Source organism: Leptonotus elevatus, chromosome 9 (assembly GCF_054856555.1).
Source record: "Leptonotus elevatus isolate MCC_2025b chromosome 9, RoL_Lele_1.0, whole genome shotgun sequence".
Classification (NCBI taxonomy): Eukaryota; Metazoa; Chordata; class Actinopteri; order Syngnathiformes; family Syngnathidae; genus Leptonotus; species Leptonotus elevatus.
Genome location: NC_141247.1, coordinates 22,777,013 through 22,798,227, shown reverse-complemented (window position 1 = coordinate 22,798,227; position 21,215 = coordinate 22,777,013). Strand labels below are relative to the sequence as shown.

General features: G+C 41.2%; 1 protein-coding gene across 1 annotated transcript in view; it reads right to left on the bottom strand.

Moving 5' to 3' along the window:
- The window catches only part of afg2a (AAA ATPase AFG2A), a 105,198-nt gene that overhangs the window by 55,974 nt on the left and 28,009 nt on the right, over positions 1 to 21,215 (bottom strand). The window contains exons 13-15 of the mRNA XM_086085669.1: positions 18,622 to 18,675; positions 17,320 to 17,399; positions 13,366 to 13,492 (exon numbers count right to left, since the gene is read on the bottom strand). Of these exons, the coding sequence (XP_085941795.1) occupies positions 13,366 to 13,492; positions 17,320 to 17,399; positions 18,622 to 18,675 (261 nt within the window). The remainder of the gene's footprint in view (positions 1 to 13,365; positions 13,493 to 17,319; positions 17,400 to 18,621; positions 18,676 to 21,215) is intronic.

Here is a 21,215-nt window from a genome sequence, read left to right as displayed (position 1 = left end):
TGGCAACAGAGGAGAAAGCGAGTCTGCTGGATTTACTTCTCGGAACAGAGTCCAATATATCCAAGAGGAGACTGCGGGCGTACAACCCTGCAGCATACAACTACATCCTGCATTCACTATCAGTACGGAGACTAAGTTCATCCAAGTGGAGAAGTGGGCAGCAAGAAAATGGAGCGCTGCAACAAAGTTGAGACTATGGAGTATATAGCACTCCTGCCTCCAAGCAGAGCACTTCAAATAGACAAGGCAAGCTAACAAACGCATTTTTGAATTTTGCTCTCAGTTTGTAGACTAATTTCAATTAAGAGGAAACTATGGGCAAAAAGAGCATTCTAGAAAAGTGGAGAATGTGGAGCATAGCACTGCATCATCCAGAGGGACAAGAAAAAGTACCTTGCAAAATGAGTTTCTTGCATTCATTTATTAGTAATTTCATTCCACAGGAGACGTGGGCAACAAGAAAATGGACTGCTGCAGCCAAGTGGAGACTATGGAGTATACCATTGGCGGAGCTAAAGCACCTTACAAAGCAATGTGAATGAGGCAGGTTAACAAAAGGATTTGGCCGTTCAATTCTCAGTCATTTCATCTGAGCGAAGACTACAGACAGCGAGAGCACTGCAGCCAAGTGGAGACTGTGGAGTTTAAAACTACAGCATAAAGAGAGGCACTAAGAAAAAAGAACTTTGCAAAATCACAAAAAAAACATTCTTGCATTCACTTTTCAGAAAGGAAATGAAGAGAGAATGGGCAGCAAGTACACCAAAGCCAAATGGAGACTGTGGAGTACCAAACGTAAATACTGCATGTTTATACCCCCAAAAATTTGATTCATTGTGCAAAATAATAATAACAATAATAATAACAATCTTTACAACAAAAACAATAGGGACCTCGCAGCGGTCGCTGTTCAGGCCCTAACTAGAGCTGCAAACAGCTATGAAGCGCCCTCGCAGCTGCTAAAAAATGTATCCACCACTCCGTAAGGACATGAGTTTCTTCCAAGAGGAGACTAAGGGCAGCAGGGTCGCTACAGTAAAGTGGATTGTACCGTTCAGAGCACAGCAACATGGTAAGCTAACGTGGTACCTTGGGCTGGCTAACTGCTTGTAGAAAAACTGTCAACCCTAAACCCTAAAAGTGCATGTAAGTGAGTAGAGGAAGAATGCAACTCTTTTAGTATCGGGACCAAAATTTTGGATTCATAGAGTTGATTTAGATTTTATTTTATTTTATTTTCTTTACATCCGTTGTGTTCATTTGAGTAAATCGAGTAATTCATACGCAACATTTAGCGCACGGTAACTACATCGTGATTTAGTGTGGCTCGATGAGAAGGGAGGCAGGCAACCGGATAAGCCATAAAGATGGCGGAGATATGCGGAGAGGGGAGGAAATGGAGGGATTTGAACGCTCCTCCATTCTCTTCTCCCCCTCGCTCTCTTTCTCTCTCTCTCTCTCTCTCTCTCTCTCTCTCTCTCTCTCTCTCTCTCTCTCTCTCTCTCTCTCTCTCACTCGCTCTCTCTGTCTGTTTACAATTAGCATGCCGAGAATGAATCTTCCACGAATGACCGCTCAGTTGGCAGCACCCCGACTAGTCGGGAACAAGGGAGCTATTAGTGGAGGAGCTGAGGAAGGAAGGAAGCGGGGAAAGCCAAAAGAGAAGGCCGGCCAGCTCCGAGGCCCGAGAAGGGGGGCGAGGGGACGGCGGGGGGGGGGGGGGGGGGGGGGGAATCAGAGGAGGCCTTAGCCACACATATCCCTGAGGCCATCACCACAAGGAGGAGGAAGAGGAGGAAGATAAAGGAGATTAGTTTGGGGATGTGGCCCGAAGGACGGCGTAGGATTTAGGCCGGGACCTCCCCGCGGCCCTTTGACACCGGAGCACCCTCTCATCCAGGCATGAGATGCCCCCGGTGGTGTTGATTCACTACGATCTCGTACCGGGGTCCACAAACTGCAGCTTTGGGGGCAATTGCAGATTTTTACAATTCTCGTCAGGAAAACTTCGCTCCTTTCAACATGCAAAAATATTAGAACTGCCAGGACGTATCATTTCAACATATAACCTTGACACCAATTACTACTTTCCTATTACCCAGCACTTTGGCTGCATCTAGTGGCATCTTGGTGCGTTACAAAAGGCGCACACCAATTGCTGAGAACCGCCAGTGCTCTTTTGGATGTTTTTTTTTTTGGGGGGTGGGGGGGACAAACAGAAAATGATGACACTCACAAGGAGCTGCTGTAGGCCACAACTCACTACACAACAACCACACAACTATTTTCCTGAAGTCAATCACTAAGCCACGCCCCTCAAAGGCACATATACACAACTACAGCTGATTAACTCGTTTTACTAATTTGCATGCACACTTTTTTTCCCCCCAACGATATAAGTTTTCATTTTCCAAACCGTCGTAAATGATAACACGCGGATATGGAAAGAGGCACAAGCTCCAGAAAGCCGCCCCCCTTTCACACGGCCATTCATCATCGTGAAAGAGGAAATGAAGTGAAGCTTCTGCCAACAAGCAGCAGGGGGCCCCGAGAGGCCTCAAAGACCTCCACAGTCTTTCTGTTCCGCTTTGTTGTTGTTGTTGTTGTTGTTGTTGTTGTTGCTGCTGCTGCTGTCTCTCCACCTTGCTAACTAGCACAATAAGTCTTTGGAACTGGAAAAGCATGGCAACGCACCACCAGGACCATAAAACGGATACATTATCAATACGGAGTGGAAATGGGGTTTTCATTTCATTTGCGAACTGGACTTACAAATTGACTTGGTTCCTTCACCATGCTCAAAAAATGTGTACTGTATCAAAAAAAAAAAAACCCACCTAATTCTTGAAGGGTTATTTTAAGTACAATAACACTGATGCCAGTTTTGCTAACCCGTCTATGATGTTCTGCATTGTGTGTTAGCATTAAGCTAGCAAACTTTCATAAGGGCAAGTTTAAATCAGTACTGTACAGAGAATAATATCCCGTTTGTTGGTCCTCCCCCCCCCCCCCCCAAACGTGGAAGTGGACCTCGCACGAACCTACTTTTTATCAAACAGAGGCCGAAAAGGAGACAATGTCGAAACGTTACCCCCTCGAGTCGGCATACTCCCATTTCAAATCCCCCCCAAAGACCTAAAGCTTTTACACTTGTAAGCAGCCCTTAATGTGGCATTTGGGAAGCCTGGAGCGGAGAGACGAGTTTGGAGGGGGGGGGGGGGGGTTATTTGGTGGGGGTCTTCGGCAGGGGATATTGGGAAGGTACAAAGAGGGTATTATTTGTTGGCCCCGCCAGCTGCTCCCTAGCCACCTTCTATTCTGTGCGAGTGCATCCGGATGTGGGCAAAGATGGCTCCTTGTTGTTCAAGAGGCCGGAGAAAGAGCTTCATGCATACTATTGTACTATATACACTGCAAAAAAGTGGGGACCTCGGACCCAAAACGTTTGTCTCTTTATAGAACAGCGCGCTCTACTAGCCTCCCAAAGCTAACCTGGAATAAAAAACATTGCTGGGGGGTGGAAAAAATGTCATCTTTGGAGCATTATTGCAGGAGGGGAGCGAGCTGCCTTTCATGACAATAAACGAGATTTCCTGAATGGAGAGCATTCCAAGGACGCCGGTGGTCTCGGCTTGCCAAGAGGCAAGACGACACATGCCGGAGGATCGTCTGCCAGGTAACACAAAGAGCTCTCATTTCCTCCTCTTTTAAAACACGCACACACACACACACAAGCACGCAAACACCAAAAAACGAAATCTGGTGAATCGCTTGAATTGTCCGTGACAAAACTTACTTTTGAGATCCCAAACGGGTGCTAAAATTGTCTCTTTTACGTAAAGATCCAGCAAAATTGCAAGTATCAGAGCAGTAAGACAAGATTTTGTTTTTATCGGTTTGTGACTTTTACACAGACCAAGCGGGATATTGCCACATCTGTGTACGGTTTCACGCAGAGACACGGCAGTCCCCCAAGCAGATTATTAGAAGACCTTGGTCTCAGTAGTCAGGTTTCTATCAGAATTTTTGAGCAAATTTGATGTAAATGCGACTTATGCCCCGTTTCCATCTGTTCTTCCTGAAGAACTTCCTGGCATCCAAGGTAACATTGCAGGGGCTGCTATGTGAGAGGGGGTGCAGAATGCTTGGGTGTGAGGGTTATGATGGACAGCGTGAAAGGGGTTTATTTCGATGTCGAAAATACAGAAAATGCGAAGAATTGCATTTAAAAAAAAAATCCTCCGATTTCACATGAAGCGAATTTATGAGTAAATTGAGACGAGATCTATGCATATCCTTTGAGTGACATTTATTCAAATGTAAAATAAAATTCAGCTCAACGAATGCTGGAAAACACCGATTGAAGGTAACTATTAGTATGGATTCGAGGATCCACACGCGGAGAGAAACATGCACGCACGCACACACACAGGTGTAAACCGATACGAATGCAGCTCTTGAAGTTTGATACTTGCCTGGGGATCCTCCATGCTGAGAGACACACACAACTTCCCAGAGAACATCCTTATCCTATTACTTGCTCTCACACGCACACACACACACACACACACACACACACTGTGATGTTTTTTTTGTGTTTTTTTTTTTTTTTGCCCATGTGGCTTAACTGCGCCACAACGCTTTCTTCGCTGCATCCTAACAAGTTGATGACTTTGGAATACTCTGCGAGAGCACAGATGCTCGCGGTTGATACGGAGAACATTGCGTTCCGCTCGGAGCTACGCCGAAAAGCGTATTGACGGCCAATCGCAGTTGCAGGACAGCCTGTTCCCTTTGAATCCTTTACGGCAGAGGCGAGATTGTGATAACGTTAGTGGAGAACGGCTCGCTATAAAAACATGGAACCAAAAGAAAGATTACGAGTTTCTTCTTCCATCTGGAAAAAAATATATATTTCTCTTTGTTTCCGTTTTGCAGCTATTAGCATTAAAATATAGCCAAGTTTCATCATTATTCACAAATCTGTTGAAAACACTGGCAAAAGGAGCTTTTTTTGCAACATGGCCCTGGTTGATCTCGTATACTCTGCTGCCACCTGCTGGCCGTTATTTGTAATAACTACCATTGCTTTAATCCACCTCTTCAGGTCAGAGACTGCATCAAAACCTTCTGTATGCTCTAGCAATAAAACATTTTTTTTTTTTTTACGTATAAATAAGTTTTGGGGACCATGGCAATACTTAAAATGGAACGTTTTTATACGTTTTTGGGATCAAATGAGTTAATAAGCAACAATGAATCGACATACATCTTTGCGGATGACCAGTTCTTTCTGCACTGAAGCAATAGGGATCTTTTTTTTAAGCCATCTTACGCAAATGTATCGAACCTAACTATTTTCACTCATTATCGTCTAAAAACGCATCCAGAATTTCAACCTTGAGGCGACTTAATGCTGCACAGCTTCCGCAGACGGTTCAAGCGTTATCGGATTCATTTTCAACACTTTACATTGGCTGATTATGTGTAACGATGAGAAATGACGTCATGTCAGACCAATATTATCGATTTGTGGAAAAATATGAATTGACCATATTTGGACATGTGAAGTTTCTGCCCAACTGACAATATGTGACTACAAAATGGCCAATTGTGACTGCCTGTCTTCTTCAAGACTGCTTCCTGTTGATTACGTTCAACACGGAGCTTTACGTCAAAAAAGAAAAAAAAAAAAAGACGATTGATGCCAGGTGCATTCTTTTATGAAGTTAGCAATTACGAGGAGTGTACGTTACACACATACACATTTAGCTCCAGGATATTTAACTTGGGTTTCACGGAAGACATTCCTCCGATATATGATTGACTTGACATGAAAATACAGACAGCAAGACTTTTACTAATTGTTATTAAATTGTCATTTCAACACTGAAGGGGAATGATTCCCAAACGCTTAAGAGCAAAACATGAAATTGGGTCAACCAGTAGGCTTTATTTTTTGTATATTTCTTTCATTTAATTATAGTGTTCACTGTCCAGGTAGGTTCAGTGCTTAAGAAGTAAAGTCCACATGTTTAAATATCATTTATGTGTAAGAAATCTGAATTTATTGTTTGTCTTTGTTAAAAATAAATACAGTACATAGAAAGAGGACCTTACTCATTTGCTCCCAAAAACGTATAAAAATGTTCTATTTTAAATATTGCCATGGTCCCAAAAACATTTTTTTTTAACCTGAAGAGGACTCTTAAAGCAATGGGTAGTTATTACAAAAAACGGCCAGCAAGTGACAGCAGAGTATAAGAAATCAACCAGGGCCCTGTTGCAAAAAGCAATTTTCCCCACGCAGTGTTTTAAACAGATTTGAGAATATTGATGACATTTAGCTCTATTCTAATGCTAATTGCAGCAAAACGGAAACAGATAGAAATACACTTTTTTTTTCCTGATGAAAGAAGAGACTCTAATCTTTCTTTTGGTAGCTTCCATGTTTGTATAGCAATATAACACAATATTCTGTGGGCCTTGCAAAATCAGTCCAAATCCAGTAAACCAGCCGGGAGCGAAGAGGGTTGCTTCAGTGAAAATGGCTGGAAGAGAATAAGTTAAAAAAATAAAAGACTATTATTTAATCGGAATCGCAATATTTATAAGGGAACAAATTGCATTTAAATTAGTCATCAAAATCATTCAGCTCTTTCAAAAATGCTGTTTTTCATCAACTGAAAGGTCAGACAAGTTTCTCCTTGGCCTGGAGGTGGCAAACGCCATTGATGAAGAGGCGGGATGCAAACTCGCGTAGCGGCAATCAACCACGTGTGCTTTGCATGCAAAGGAGGAAGTCAAAGCTCCACTTTAGCTAATATCCGAATATTTACCAAGCTGCCCGCTAATTACACGGGGGTGCAATCGGAGCGTGATTGCAATTAGCCAACGTCCACGCCGGCTCGGGTGGGGGAAAAATACTGGCAGATGTTACGGCTGCTCAGAATGAATGCGCACCTTTATGGACGTGGAGCGCTTGTTTTCAACTCCCGGTAGCACGCGGCCACGTGCCCGACGTCAACGGAATGAACATCAAGGAAAAAAAGCCCGTTTGAGCCAAGAGATAGAAATGATTACCACAAACTTGATTTGAATTTAGACTTGTTCATAATCAAGTGGTTGGCAAATGGAAAAAAATAAATAAATACTGCATTAAATGATTATGAAAGTAAAAATGAAAAATCTCCCCAGGAGTAAAAAGATGACAGATTTGACAGCATATTCATGTAATTTTTAGGTCAGGTTTGGCGCCCTCTCCTGTGCAAAAACGACATTGCAAGGCAATGGCTTAACTTTTTTTTTTTTTTTTGTCAGTTGAGAATTTACATGGTATCTTATGTTATCTTGAATGTCGCCAGTTAGTCTTCAAAGAAGGCATGATCTTTGTATCAAGTCCACTTGTGTGGCTTTTGTTTGTCATTCTCCAAGATCTGAAGAAGGCCCGGTTTTGCTCCAAAACAACACCAACAACAAACATCTGCGAGTACGTAATCCGCCTTGAGCCTCCTGATTAGCGAGGCTGGAAAGCAAATGGCCGCTTCACGCCAACAATAAGGCAGCAGCAAAGCTTTCTTTGGGGATGTCAGGAAGTGAATATATTGTGAGGAGCAAACACCGGCTCGCTATCTGACACGCTACGGCCAAACGTCAATGTTTTTCCACATTATCATTGCAAACATTAAATGCAGGCTCACTATTTGGCAAGCCTTTGCTAAGGTTTAGATAACACAGAGCCTAATTTGAAAACAAAACAAAAAAATTCAAAGCCTTATTTGAAATTCGAACCCTAGTTTGAAACTGTTAACCTTATTGTTAAATTGTATTGTAAACCCAAGTTTTGAAACTTAACCCTGGCTTGTAACCCTAATTTAAAGATCAAATGCTGTCTGGAAAGCCTAATCCAAAACATTCAATATTGGGGGGTTGGTATGCCAATCCTATCTTGGAGCGCCAGTCTTGAAACCCTAAACCTGTCAAATTTGAAACCATAACCCCTAACCCTGCTGTGAAACCCTACTTTGTAACCCCAATTAATGTAATTTAAAATGTAAAACCCTAAGCCTTTCTTGAAACTGTTGATTGAAATCCCACTCTGAAAGCGTTGAAACCCGAACAGATATAAAAACCCATTTCTTGAAAGCCTAAGCCTGCCTTAAAATGTCTTGAAACACTCATTTGAAATCACAAGCCTGTCTTGACACCCTCCTGCCTTGTTGTCTTGGAACCCTAACCCGGTCTTGACAACCCTGATTCAGGCTTGAAACGCTTGATTGAAAACCATAACTTGAAACTTAAACACTGTCAACCAAACCTTCTTTTGAAACCCTAACCCTGGATGGAAACCCTAATTTTAAAGAATTTTAAACCCTAACCCTGTTTTGTCTTGAACCCTATCCTCATTTCAAACCTTAACCCTATTTCAAAACCTTTATCTGAAACCATAACGATGTCTGGAACCCTTATCGTGAAACCATATACCCGTGACAAGAAAAATTGTCATCTGAAAGTCAAACTTTCAAAACCACCCCCAAAAAAATCCAATGCTAGTAGCTGGTTGTCATGTAACCACGTTTTTGCGAGTCGGTTTGAGGAAGGCGGTCGCCCGGCACGTCTTCACTTCCGACCGCGACTACAAAGCCGCCACATTCATTGGAGGGAACAAGCGACAAAATGATTAATTGGCAGCGTGGCCTTCAATTAAAATCAAATCCCGGGGGCGGAAAAAGGCATGCCTGAAATTCCCGCCGATTGATTCAATATTTATATTTGCTTTGGGCGCCAAAGAAGGCACAACACACCACAATGTTTCCCCGCGCCTGATTTGCAGCAGATGTGGAGTAAACAACATGAAATGGCACATTTTGTTTTATCTGTCAGGAAACGAGGGAACGACCTGTTCCCCTCGCCATCTTTCGATGCTAACCGGGCTGTGATTCAGATGCATTCGTCACATAGCTAGCACAAGGGGCTAAAGCCAAACTGTGGCAGGGTTTCTTCTCCCTAGCAGGTAGTATGGACCACTCTCACGTTTTCCGCACCGTGGGTCCTCACAAGGTCGCCAAAGTTGAACCTGGGGAAATTTGCCAAAACAGAAATGATCCATTGGATAATACAGGAAGTGTTGGCGGGGCGGAAATGCTAACATTTAGCATTGGGGAGCGTTGAAAAGTGAATGGAGGCTCACTATTTGGCAGGCCTTTGCAAAAGGTTAGCTCATTTCAAAAGCTAACCTGAAACACTAAACCAGGCTTGAAACCAGAGGTGGCAAATCCAGGTCCAGAAAGTAAAAACCCTGTCACAGTTTGGCTTTAGCACCTGGGGCTAGCAAGCTCCCTAGCTAGCTCCCTGGGTGCTCGGTTGCCAGCTAGAGAGCTCACTACCTAGCTATTTACTTTTCACACCAGAGGTGGCAAATCCAGGTCCAGAAAGTAAAAACCCCGCCAAAGTTTGGCTTTAGCCCCAGGTGCTAGCTAGCAAGCTCCCTAGCTAGCTAGCTCCCCACTCCCACCTGCTAGGGAGAAGAAACCCTGCCACAGTTTGGCTTTAGCCCCTTGTGCTAGCTAGCTAGCTCTCTAGCAAACCCTTGTTTGAAACCCTAAACGCAGCTTTAAATTCCAACACCGTTTTCAAAGCTCAACCTTGATTTAAAGAAACGTTGAGCAAACGGACCTCCTTCACTAATCACGTGAGCATTCATCATCATTAAAAACAATGGACTGAGTGGATTGAGTGATGGACAACAGGTCCGCTCCGTCCACATTGGAATCAATTCACTTTTTCTCCATTTGTTTCCACTTCCTGCACCCGCCTCCCCCTCCGACTCAAACAGCTGAGGCCTCCTCGTCTCCCCTCTCCACCACCGACAGCTGACAATGACTGCATTGACACCCCGGCATCCCCCCCCATTCATCTTCATTGCTCCCCCCCACCGACCCCCTCGTCATATCCTGCCATTTGCATTGGAATGACCACCCGTGCCTGCTGTGGTGCGTGTGTGTGTGTGGAGGTGGGGTGGTGGGAGAAGGGGGGGCGTGTGGGTTCCGCACCCTCATGACTTGACATTGGATCAGTTAACATTCATTTCATAAAGATCTGTCTTACGTTGACAGTTTTCCACCGCAACATAAGTGACTATGCGAGCCCATTTATGAGCAATGCACTCACGCTCAGTGAGGGGAGGAGGGTGGCGAGGCGGTGGGGGGGGGGGGGTGATGTGATTTCTCAGCTGCCTGGGAGACCACTTCCTGAGAGGCCCACTCGTGGAGGGGGAGATGCATGGGGCTTCCCATCTGTCCCAGCCAGCAACAAAAAGCCTGACCGGCCTCCCCGGCCTAATTGACTACCCCCCCCCCCCCCCCCCCCCAAAGTCTTTGCAAATGGAAACTGGGTGCTTCTTGGTTCGAGGGCTACAAAAGGAGTTGAAAATGAGCGAGCGGCCGCTTGTCAAGGAGAAGGAAGCTGCTGTCACTCCGCCACTGCGGAGACGGATCCGTTCTCCAGACAGGAAACGGACCAATGATGGCGTGGTCAGCCACGAAAGCATTTCCATTGTGGCTGATGGAGATTTATCGATGTCGATTCCAGATATTTGACAGATTAAAATTCCATAAATTAAAAATATGTATGAGGAATAAAATTACTTATTTGTTGGTCCCATATGCTTACAACAATAAAGATATGAATTAGAGGCAGAACATTTGACTGTGATACAAAACTTTTCATTTAACTATACAAAAGAGAATAGGGGGAATTTTATGTTGTAAAGTGCTATTCAACAATAAATAAATATATAAATAATCAGCAAAAATTTTTATTTTTTTTTCGTGAATATCACCTAATATGCTAATATCGGGTCCTAACATACTATAAAAAAATATATTTATTTTAAATTTGACGAGTTTTTTAACTAATTTGCTCCCAAAAACATAAATATAAATCTTATCATGTTCCCAAAGACATATTTATAAGTTTTTTAATGTTTTTATTTATTTATGCTAGAGCATACAGAAGGTTTTGATGCAGCTTTTGAACTGAAGAGAATGCTTGAAGCAATGGTAGTTATTACACAAACGGCCAGCAGGTGGCAGCAGAGTATAAGAGATCAACAAGGGCCATGTTGCAACAAGCTCTTTTCCCCACTGTTTTAAACAGATTTGTGAATAATGATGAAACGAAGCTATATTCTAATAATAATTGCTGCAAACCGGAAAACAGAAATATACTTTTTTTTCTCGATGAAAGAAGAGACTCTAATCTTTCGTTTGGTAGCTTCCAATGTTTTTATAGCAATAGAACACAATATTCTGTGGGCCCTGCAAAATGAGTAAAAATCCAGTAAAACAACCGGGAGCGAAGGGGGTTGCTTCGGTGAAAATGGCTGTGAGTGAATGAGTTAAGAAGCCTGCCAAGTTTGAATGATTATAATTTTCTGGATTTCTCTGAATGATGCGTGTGCACTTACGGCCAACAATGAGGCGCTCTGACGTGGCCGAGATGCGTTTTTAGGGTGTAATCAGAAAAAGTGAAAATGGTGGGGAACAATTTCACGCAATAGCTCGACAATTAAGTGCTACTTAGCCCTCAGTCTTTGCTTGTTTTTAGCCATGGAAATGTCAAATGGATTTAGAAACAAATCTCTGCCGTGTACAGAATGTACGTACAGAAGGAGGCTGTTCCATTTCCCAATGAAACGCTTCCTCCTATCATCCACGCAAATGTATTTGTGATGGCTCAGAGCCAAAGAAGCAAAAAAAAATAAATAGACAAGCCGTCTGCCCTTTAAGAAGCATCAGGACACTCTCCTTCCTGTGCGCCTTTGAAAAGGCCCAGACGCGTCCTTTGATCAGCACTCAGGAAATTTCATTAGGCCAGAGATGGGCGGATAAGAGAGCAAAGGAAGCTTTTTTTTTTTTGTGGATGGGGAAGAGGGGGAGATAAAAGAGAAGACAAATAGTGGAAGGTGGAGAAGTGCCTCTCGGGAAGGGTCACCAATGGCAAGAAGGAGAAGCCCTACTAATCATCTTCAAGTGACTAAATCAAGATGCTGGAGCTGATTGCAACACAGGCCGGGAACAATGTTTTACATCGTAAACAACAGTGCCTTACATATCATTACTGGCGGGCAGAAACATTGCTTGTCCAAATTTGGTCAATTGCATATTTTTTCACAAATGGATACGATTGGTCTGTCCACACATTGTCTGTTATTTTCACACATTATTTAACAATTCCAAGTGTCCTGAATGTTTGAAGTGTCTGACAAGTGTTGTAAAACTCATTCTACGGGAGCCGTGTGGTCTTACGTCACCTCAAGGTGACGTCTCTTCTTGACAATAATGTGTTCTATGCAGCCCCACGAGTCGAAATACAATATTCTGGTTAATATTGTTTTAGTGGAATATGAGTTAAGCATCAAAACCCAGCCGCTTTTATCAATATCAGAAAGCGGCCATTTTGCCACTTGCTGTCAAGGGGAAATTACATCACAGTTGCGCAAAGTCTCTGGTAACAACCAATCACAACTAAGCTTCAGTAAACAGATGCACTGTGATTGGTCGCTGCCTGAGCCCCGAGCAACGGTGATGTCATCTTCACTGTAGATTGAAGAAGCTGTTTTTATCCATCTCAGGGGGCGGCCATTTTGCCACGTGCTGTCGACTGAAGATGACATCAATGTTGCTCAGGTCTCAGGTAACAACCAATCACTGCTCAGCTTCAGAGAAGAGGTGAGCTGTGATTGGTCAATGCCTGAGTCCTGAGCAACATTGATGTCATCTTCAGTCAAAAGCACGTGGCAAAATGGCCGCCCCCTGAGATGGATGAAAATGGCAGGATTTTGCTTCATAACTCATATCCCACAAATGTAATATTAATCAGAATGTCATGTTTAGACTAGTGAGGTCACATATAACATATTATTGTCAAAAAAAATTTAAGTTGACATTTTTAAGTTAATGGATAATTGACTCATTTTGTCACTTGCTGTGAACTGAAAATAATTACCTGAGCCTTGAGCACCTGTGATGTCATTTTCAGTCGACAGCAAGTGTCAAAATGTGTTTTTAAAGGTATTACTTGTACATGAAAAATTGAAGCTATCAAATTAATTCTAGACAAAATATTTAACTTTTTATTGCAGAAATTGCTAAATGAGTCAAGTTGATGTTGAATATTTTCTCATGCGAGTCAAACAAAGCGAACGAAATGTGTTGTGGTGTTTATCCAAAAGGGAGAGTGAAGAGAGGCACCTTTAACCTCATCAATCACGTATAACAGTGGCAGAGGGGGAGGCGAGAAGGGAGGAGGCGGTGCGGGGAGCTTATCAATCACAGACCAAAGGGGAGCCTGGCGTGTGTTTACCTTATCGATCATGTCCGGCCGGTTGGTGGCGGCCAGCACGGTGACGTTGCCGAGCTGCTCGATGCCGTCCATCTCTGTCAGGAGCTGCGCCAGGACCCTGTCGCCCACGCCGCCCGATCCCGAAGAGCTGAGGGGAGGAATGATGGCGGAAAATAGGAGTCAATGACAGGATGTGATGAATGATGGATGCGAGCGCGGGAAAATAAACAGAATGTGAAGCAGTGGTGGGAAGTAACCGAGTACAAATACTTTGTTTTCGTGAAGCTGCATTTTACTCATTTTTATGACAACCATTTACTTATATTTATAAACAGAACATTTCTGCGCCTTACTCTGTCAAAAAAGGCAAATCACCTTTTTCAACCTCCACAAATGACAATTTTAGTTTTTTTCCCAATAACTTGAAATTTTATTTTGTATTTAAAATACATTTTTAATTGTATTTTATTTCAAATCTGTATTTCTAAAATATATTAAATATTTTAACACTTTGCATTTTATTTTTGATATTTTATTTGTATTATTTCACTTTTTTCCCGTACAAATAAGAGCAAAGTTGTATTTTACTTATTTATTTTTATGACAACCTTTTACTTATATTTATAAACAGACCATTTCTACTAATTTCTTTGTCGAAAAAAGCATATCACTTTTTTCAACCTCCACAAGTGACAATTTTTGTTTTCCCCCCAATAACTTTAAATGTTATTTTGTATTTAAAACACATTTTTAATTTAATTTTATTTTATAAATATCTGAAATATTTTGAACGCTTTGTATTTTATTATTGATATTTTATTCGTATTGTTTCACCTTTTTTTCCCCTTACAAATAAGAGCAAATGCCAGGACATTATATATATGACAGATGCAAGCAGGAAAAATAAACAGAATGTAAAGCAGTGGTGGGAAGTAACAAAGTACAAATGCTGTGTTACTCTATGTAAGATTTTTCAGGTAGCTGTATTTTACTTATTAATTTTTGTTTTTATAACCTTTTACTTATATTTATAAACAGACTGTTTCTGCTCAAAAAAGGCAAATCCCTTTTTTAAACCTCCACACAAATGTAAAAAAAAATATTCCCCCCCCCCAATATCTTTAAATGTTATTTTGTATTTATTTCTTTAACTAAAATACTTTTTTTTTTAAATATACAAAATATTTAGAATACTTTGTATTTATTTTTAATATTTTATTTCTATTATTTCACTTTTTCCTTACAAATAAGAGCAAACGCCAGGACATTGTATATATCATGGATGCAAGCAGGAAAAATAAGCAGATTGCTGTACTTAGGTAGAATTTTAAGGTGTAATGGACATAAAAAGTTTGCACACCCCTGTTGAAATGAAAGCACTTAAAAATGTCCTGCATGTGTGCCAACTCCCATTTAACATGAGTTTGAATGTTTATTAGTTGATTCGGAATACAGCACATAGCCTGTTATAAGGGTGTACACACTTATGCAACCACAATATCTCAGTTGTTTGTTTTTACTTCCCCTCTCAAAAAACGTTTACACGGACTTTTAGCAGAGTATTGGACACAAGTATCTGTACTTCTACTTGAATACAGAATGCGACTACTTTTGCCGCCTGTGAAGTGAAGTGATGGAGTAGGTTCGAAGACGTAAACAAGGGTTGAAACAACAAACGTGCCCAGAAAAGACACACATGATGGATGGACGGTACGCCAGGCAAATTCCCTGCAAGAGGAAGTGACATCCATCACCTCTAATTGCTAATATTCGTCTTGTAAAACTCACAAGCAGTCGTTTGAAAGCCTGCATTTGTGCACTTATTCACAGCTTCTTTCATAAGAAAAAAGGGGGAAATAAACCAACCCGTTGGCTGCAAAAGTTGAGCCGCACTGCCAATGATGTCATCAAAGGGCACCAGAACACCGGTGCCGACGGCAAACGTTTTTATTTGTAGCCCTTTGCAGCTTCATGGGGCAAACAGATCCCTCTTCTCTCGTTTTTAAATTGCAGTAACAGTATGCTTTTAAGTGGGTTTAATTGTTTTTAATTTTGTAAATACAATTTTATATCTTAAAGTATTGTTTATTCAATTTAAATTACGTTTGTATTTTTGAAACAAATGTTATTTTAGATTAACATATTTAATATTTACAATATTTTATATTTAAAAAAATTGTTTTGTTTTTGTTACTTTTCTTTTTTTAAATACAATATTTGTATTCTTGCTATTGCTTTTTTACTGTTTACATTATTTAGTATATTTATTTTATCAGTGTTCATTTCTGTTATTCTAGATCGCTATTCAATACTAACTAGTATTTCATGTTATACATTTTGCTTTTAAAATATTTTTTATTTCTATTTTCTAGACATTATTTTTTGTTATTCCCTTATATTTTTCTTCTATATTTATTTTTATGTTTATAGTTTTGGATTTTTATTGCGATATGTATTCATCCAAAATTCCCAGTCGACGCTCCTTGCTTCACTTCTGTGCTGCGTTGTGCAACGTTTGTCACCTTTGTCTGCTCTTCTTTGTGCGTTTCTACATTTCCCCCCTTCAGCTCCATCTGGCTCTCGTCCCTCAATTCATCCCGCGAGTTTGGACTCGCGGCAGGTCGGCTGACAGATTTACAGGTGCTTCTCCTTTTTTTTTTTTATATATATTTTTTTACGTGTCGGTGTGGGGAATGGACGCGCACGCGCCACGAGTCAGACAGAGGTGGTCCGCCTGTGTCAACAGTTTTGAAAGTCCCAGGCAGGGGCCGCGCGAGCCATTTTATTGATTAAACGTGGCAGGAAGTGCACGCGCATAAATAACCTTGGCGGATGAGGGATAAGTCAATGTTTTTTAACAGTGTTGGGCTTTAAGGTGCTCAGCCGCTTTCCATTATTCATCCACTTGAACTCACGCTCATCTACTTGCATTCATACTCAACTACCTACCTAATCCATCCCTCCATCCCTCCATCATCCATCCATCCATCTTTCTATAGTAATCATGTCAGGTTGCCTTCAGAGACAGTCTGTGACCATAGCTTTGCTCTCAAAACTTATCTAACACTTCAAACTTTCCATTTGTTCTTTTAAGACTACAATTTGTTGTTAACAGCTTCCCATTTTCATTACCATTTCTGTTAAATAGAAATGGGCTCACACTTTTGGGCAAGACTAGTTTTAAAAAAAACAACAACAAAAAACGAATAGGATTAAATTGGATGGAATAGAGGAGATTAATAGACGCAGCGAATTGATGGATGATGGATGAATTTATTATTTGGAGGATGGATGATAGATTCAAGAAAATTGGTGAATAATTTGGATGAATTTATTATTTGAATGGCTGGATGGATAATTTAGATGAATTGATTATTTGGATGAATTGATTATTTGGATGGATGGATGATAGATTATGTCGAGGATGATGAAGGCAAAATGTATGGATGGACGACTGATGGATGACAAGATGGATAGCTGGATGAATGACAGCTGGATGGCTGGATGAGAGATTCAAATAGATGGGTGGATAATTTGAATGAACGGATTATTTGGATGGATGCATTCAGTTGGTCACAGACAGACAGACAGGACAACAGACAGACAGACAGAAAGCCCACTTTACAAGTTGGCCCGATGGTAATCTTCTACTTCTTCAATCACATCCCCGCCGCATATTTGGCCTCCCTCCACCCCCATCTGCCAGGGACGGTGGACAATGAAGCGTTTGTGTGCCTCCGGTGCACGTCCGTCTGTCCGGCCAACCCCCTCCAGCGCCCCCGCCATCCTATTTCCTCTACGCCACAGATGTGCCATCCCATGAAAGAAAGAGCGTCCACTGTGTCCAAGAGGCCACAAAGAGGACGGCTATGAGACGTTGCGTTAGTCACAGGCCCGGACAATGAAGAAAGCAGTCTGTTGACTCAGACGTGAACAATACTGTAGGCGGCATCATTATTAATAGCGCACACTTACCTTCCTCTTTCGCTGGCCAGGGCGTCGATCTCGTCAAAGAAGACCACGGAGGGAGCGACGGCCCTGGCCTTCCGAAACACCTGCCAGGTGGCCACAATGGGAGAGGAGAGGAGGAAAAGAGGATTTTAAAATAGCCGGCCAATGGAGATCGTCCTCAGCTGGCAGCGAACGTAAACAGGAAATGCATCACGAGATGGCGTCAACATGTGCGGACGAGCGCATCTGAAATCAAGCGCTAAAAATAATAAAAAGGATGAACAACATAACTCACGTTTACAACAAAAACAGACTGTCGGTATTATTAGAATTAGCCGCCGTCAAAGAAAACCGAAGTTTCCAACACTGTGAAAGTATCCTGAATGCACCATTTTGCCTGCGTAGCGTTAGCAACTAGCAAGTGTGTAGCGTATGTTATTGTGGTTATTCTCTAGTCCGCAAGCGTCCTTTAAGCTGTTTGATGACATCCCAGTTGGAGTTAACTGTAAAACTAAACACACGCCGTTGAGAATTACATCCACTGTATATTATTTAATTACAAAACATGCTTCATTTTTAAAACATCTTTAGCCTAGCGCTAATGCTAAAAGCGAAAAAAGGAAGTTAGCATTGACTTTCCTTCAAATAAAGAATATCCACACACAAATGCTGTGGGAACACATACCCACAGGAGAGATAACACTACGCAAAGGCACAAATGTATCTCAAGGTGTAGAAAAACGAGTTATTTTCATATAATTCAACCGCAACTTTCTTCTGTACCCACTTTAAGTGTGTACGCCATGGATGCACGGCACCACACTGCCCCCAAGAGGCCAAAACACTCAGGAAAAGTAAGTATTGTTCTTACTGTTTTTTCAGATTTTTCTATCTATTATATATCATCCATCTATCTATTTTCTATCTATAAAAACAAGAATGTTTTTATTATTGACACATACATTAGCCTTGTATACTTTTTTTTCTTCCAATTTTTGATAAGGTCATACTTGTCATTCAAAGCAAATAATCTTAATAGCGAAAATTTGTGCGTAAGTGACACCCATTGAAAAATAATGGAGGGGGGGGGGGTAATTTGATGCCTTATATATATATATATATATATTTTTTTTTTAAATAATCTGCAGATTACGCGGTAATCTGTATTTTTTTCTGCCAAAAATCGATATCGGCCTAAAAAAAAAAGCATTTCGGTCAGGCCCTAGTCAGCATTTTGTATTTGCTGGACTGTGTAGAAATCCGAGGTGGGTATTGTAAATGCCGTTTCTTCTGCTACAGGCCTGATGATGTAAAAACAGGACTTGCCTCTCTCACGGCTCTTTCAGACTCGCCAACGTACTTGCTCAGCAGTTCAGGACCCTGAAAAGTCAACAATGGCGGACGTTAGCAAACCTTTTCGTAGATTAGGATACTTTCAACATGAATTCAAGCATTTGCAGCGATGTTATCGTGCCAAAAAGCATTCCAATGGGTTGGAGGCGCTCATTAAACATCATAATATAAACGGAATAGCGCACTGATTTTAGTTGGCTTTCAAATGCCTCCGTTTCTGCCTGAGTGGTGGTCCAAAGGCTAACGTAACAGTCTGCATCTTCACTCTGTGCTCCGTTTTGTCAAGCATTCTCAAAGGATGGACTCCATCCAAAGCGCACCCGTCAGTACTTCAAGTCTTGGCTGTGGTTCATGATACCGTTTCTCAACTTTAACGTCAGTCCTGATCCACTCCCCCCAGACTCACTTGTACCTCTCTTGCTTGACTTTTAGATTAAGCAGATAAACGTCCACTTAGCCTCCCGGGGAGAACTTCCTCCCTCTGAAGTTCACCCTTTCAACACCTCCGGGCCGACACAGGAGAGGACATTTCACGTCGCAGCCTTTTTGTCTGCTGCAGTTAAGCGTGTAGGCTGACTCAATGTGTGTGTTTCAGTGTAGCTAATAATATGACTTTGTCACCATGTGCAGAGAATCAGAATTAGAATCATAAGAATTTGTCACCATGACAAAATATACATTTAAGAGCTAAACAAGTCATTACATGGCTAAAAACTGAATAATAACTGTATTTTTGGGGTACTTTTTTCAAACACCGAAACATAACAGTTGCTATGCAGTTAGTATGCCCCTTAGGAAGATGACACTTGATGATGAAGTATTAGCCACTTTTAGTCTGGCTAGACTTATGCAGTTACTATGTCCCATATGATGAAAATGATTGATGCTGCTGCATTAGCCACTCCTTGTCCAGTCTTATGCAGTTACTATGTGCCTTATGATGATGTTTGATGATGATGTACAGTATATGATGATGTATTAGCCACTCCTTGTCCAGTCTTACGCAGTGACTATGTGCTTTATGATGCTTGATGATGTATTAGCCACTTTTAGTCTGGCTAGTCTTATGCAGTTACTATGTGCCATATGATTAAAAAGATTTATGATGATGATGATGATAATGATGTATTAGCCACTCATTGCCTAGTCTTATGTTATTTTATGTGACTTATGATGTTTGATGATGATGTACAGTATTAGCCACTTAGTCTGACTAGTCTTATGCAGTTACTATGTGCCTTATGATGATCTTTGATGATGATGCATTTGTCACTCTTAGTCTGGTTAGACACACGCAGTTACTATGTCCCTTATGATGATGTCAGCTGCTATGTAGTTGCTATGGTCCTGTAATAGTGACTCTTATTTTGCCTAGTCACTCTTAGGCCTTCATCTGTCATATTGAATTGTGCATTGTCATTGTTTCCTATCCCTACTCTTTCACGCAAGCTGTTCAAGATTGCCCTGCTCTTTTTTGTTACTTTGCATTTTTATGTATAGACTCACTCTCTATATCCCACACTAATCCTCATGTCAAAAAAAAAAAAAATGCTAAAAGCAGACTTCACCTCCACTTTTCCTCAATACTTTTTTTGGGGCAGCGTAATTAGCATTAGCATTTCCTCATACAGCCGCGACTTCCCTTCTCACACGGCAACTGCTTTGAAAGACAATCACAGATCAACAACTCCACCATTTGGCCCATCCATCTCTGTCAGGACGCTGTGAATGAGTGGAGGCAGGGAGGGAGGCTGAAGTGACACCGGTTGGGGTGATGAATGAAAATGGACAAACATGGGTTCAAGGGTCACCACAAGGAAGCTCTCCTCACAGGAAGTGGGGCAGCGAGATGTCCCTCCCGGGGTCATTGGGGGGGAAACCTCTCCTCTAAGATGTTGACGGACATGTTAAGACTTTGTAGGGCTATGACTTGATGAATGCATAGTGGTTTTAATACATGAGCATTATTTGATATAAATCAGTAAAAAAAAAATTAACATGTAAATAAAAAAAAAAGGAAGTTTGTCATTTTGATTTTATTTGGGGAGTTGTGCATCATTTTTGGCCTTTTAATGAAATTTTGCACACACGAGGCTTGGCAAAAACATTTACATTTTAGACGGTCCTTGTCCTATGTAACAGTATTGCAACGTGGCCACGGTTGCGAGGGCACGTTTTTTAATTTAATATTTTCTTTGCAATAACAGTATGGTTTGAATTGAGTTCAATTGTTTTTAATTTTGCAAATACAATTTATATCTTAAAATATTTTTATTTTATTTAAATTACGGAAAAAAAAAAGTTTGTATTTTAGTTGTTAATTTAGATTAATATTTTTAATATTTACGATAGTCTGCTTTTTTTCCCCATTAGTTTTCTTTTTTAAAGAAACTATTTTCTTAATATTTGTATTTTGGTATCATAGAAAAAAAAAGAAAGATCATTAGGTTGCATTTTGCGTAAATGATTTTGTGCTGATGTGTGACTTTATTGATAGTGGTCATTGGTGACAATTTACTTTTTTTTTTAAAGCATGTTTTCACATCATTGTGCCACCTAATGAAAAT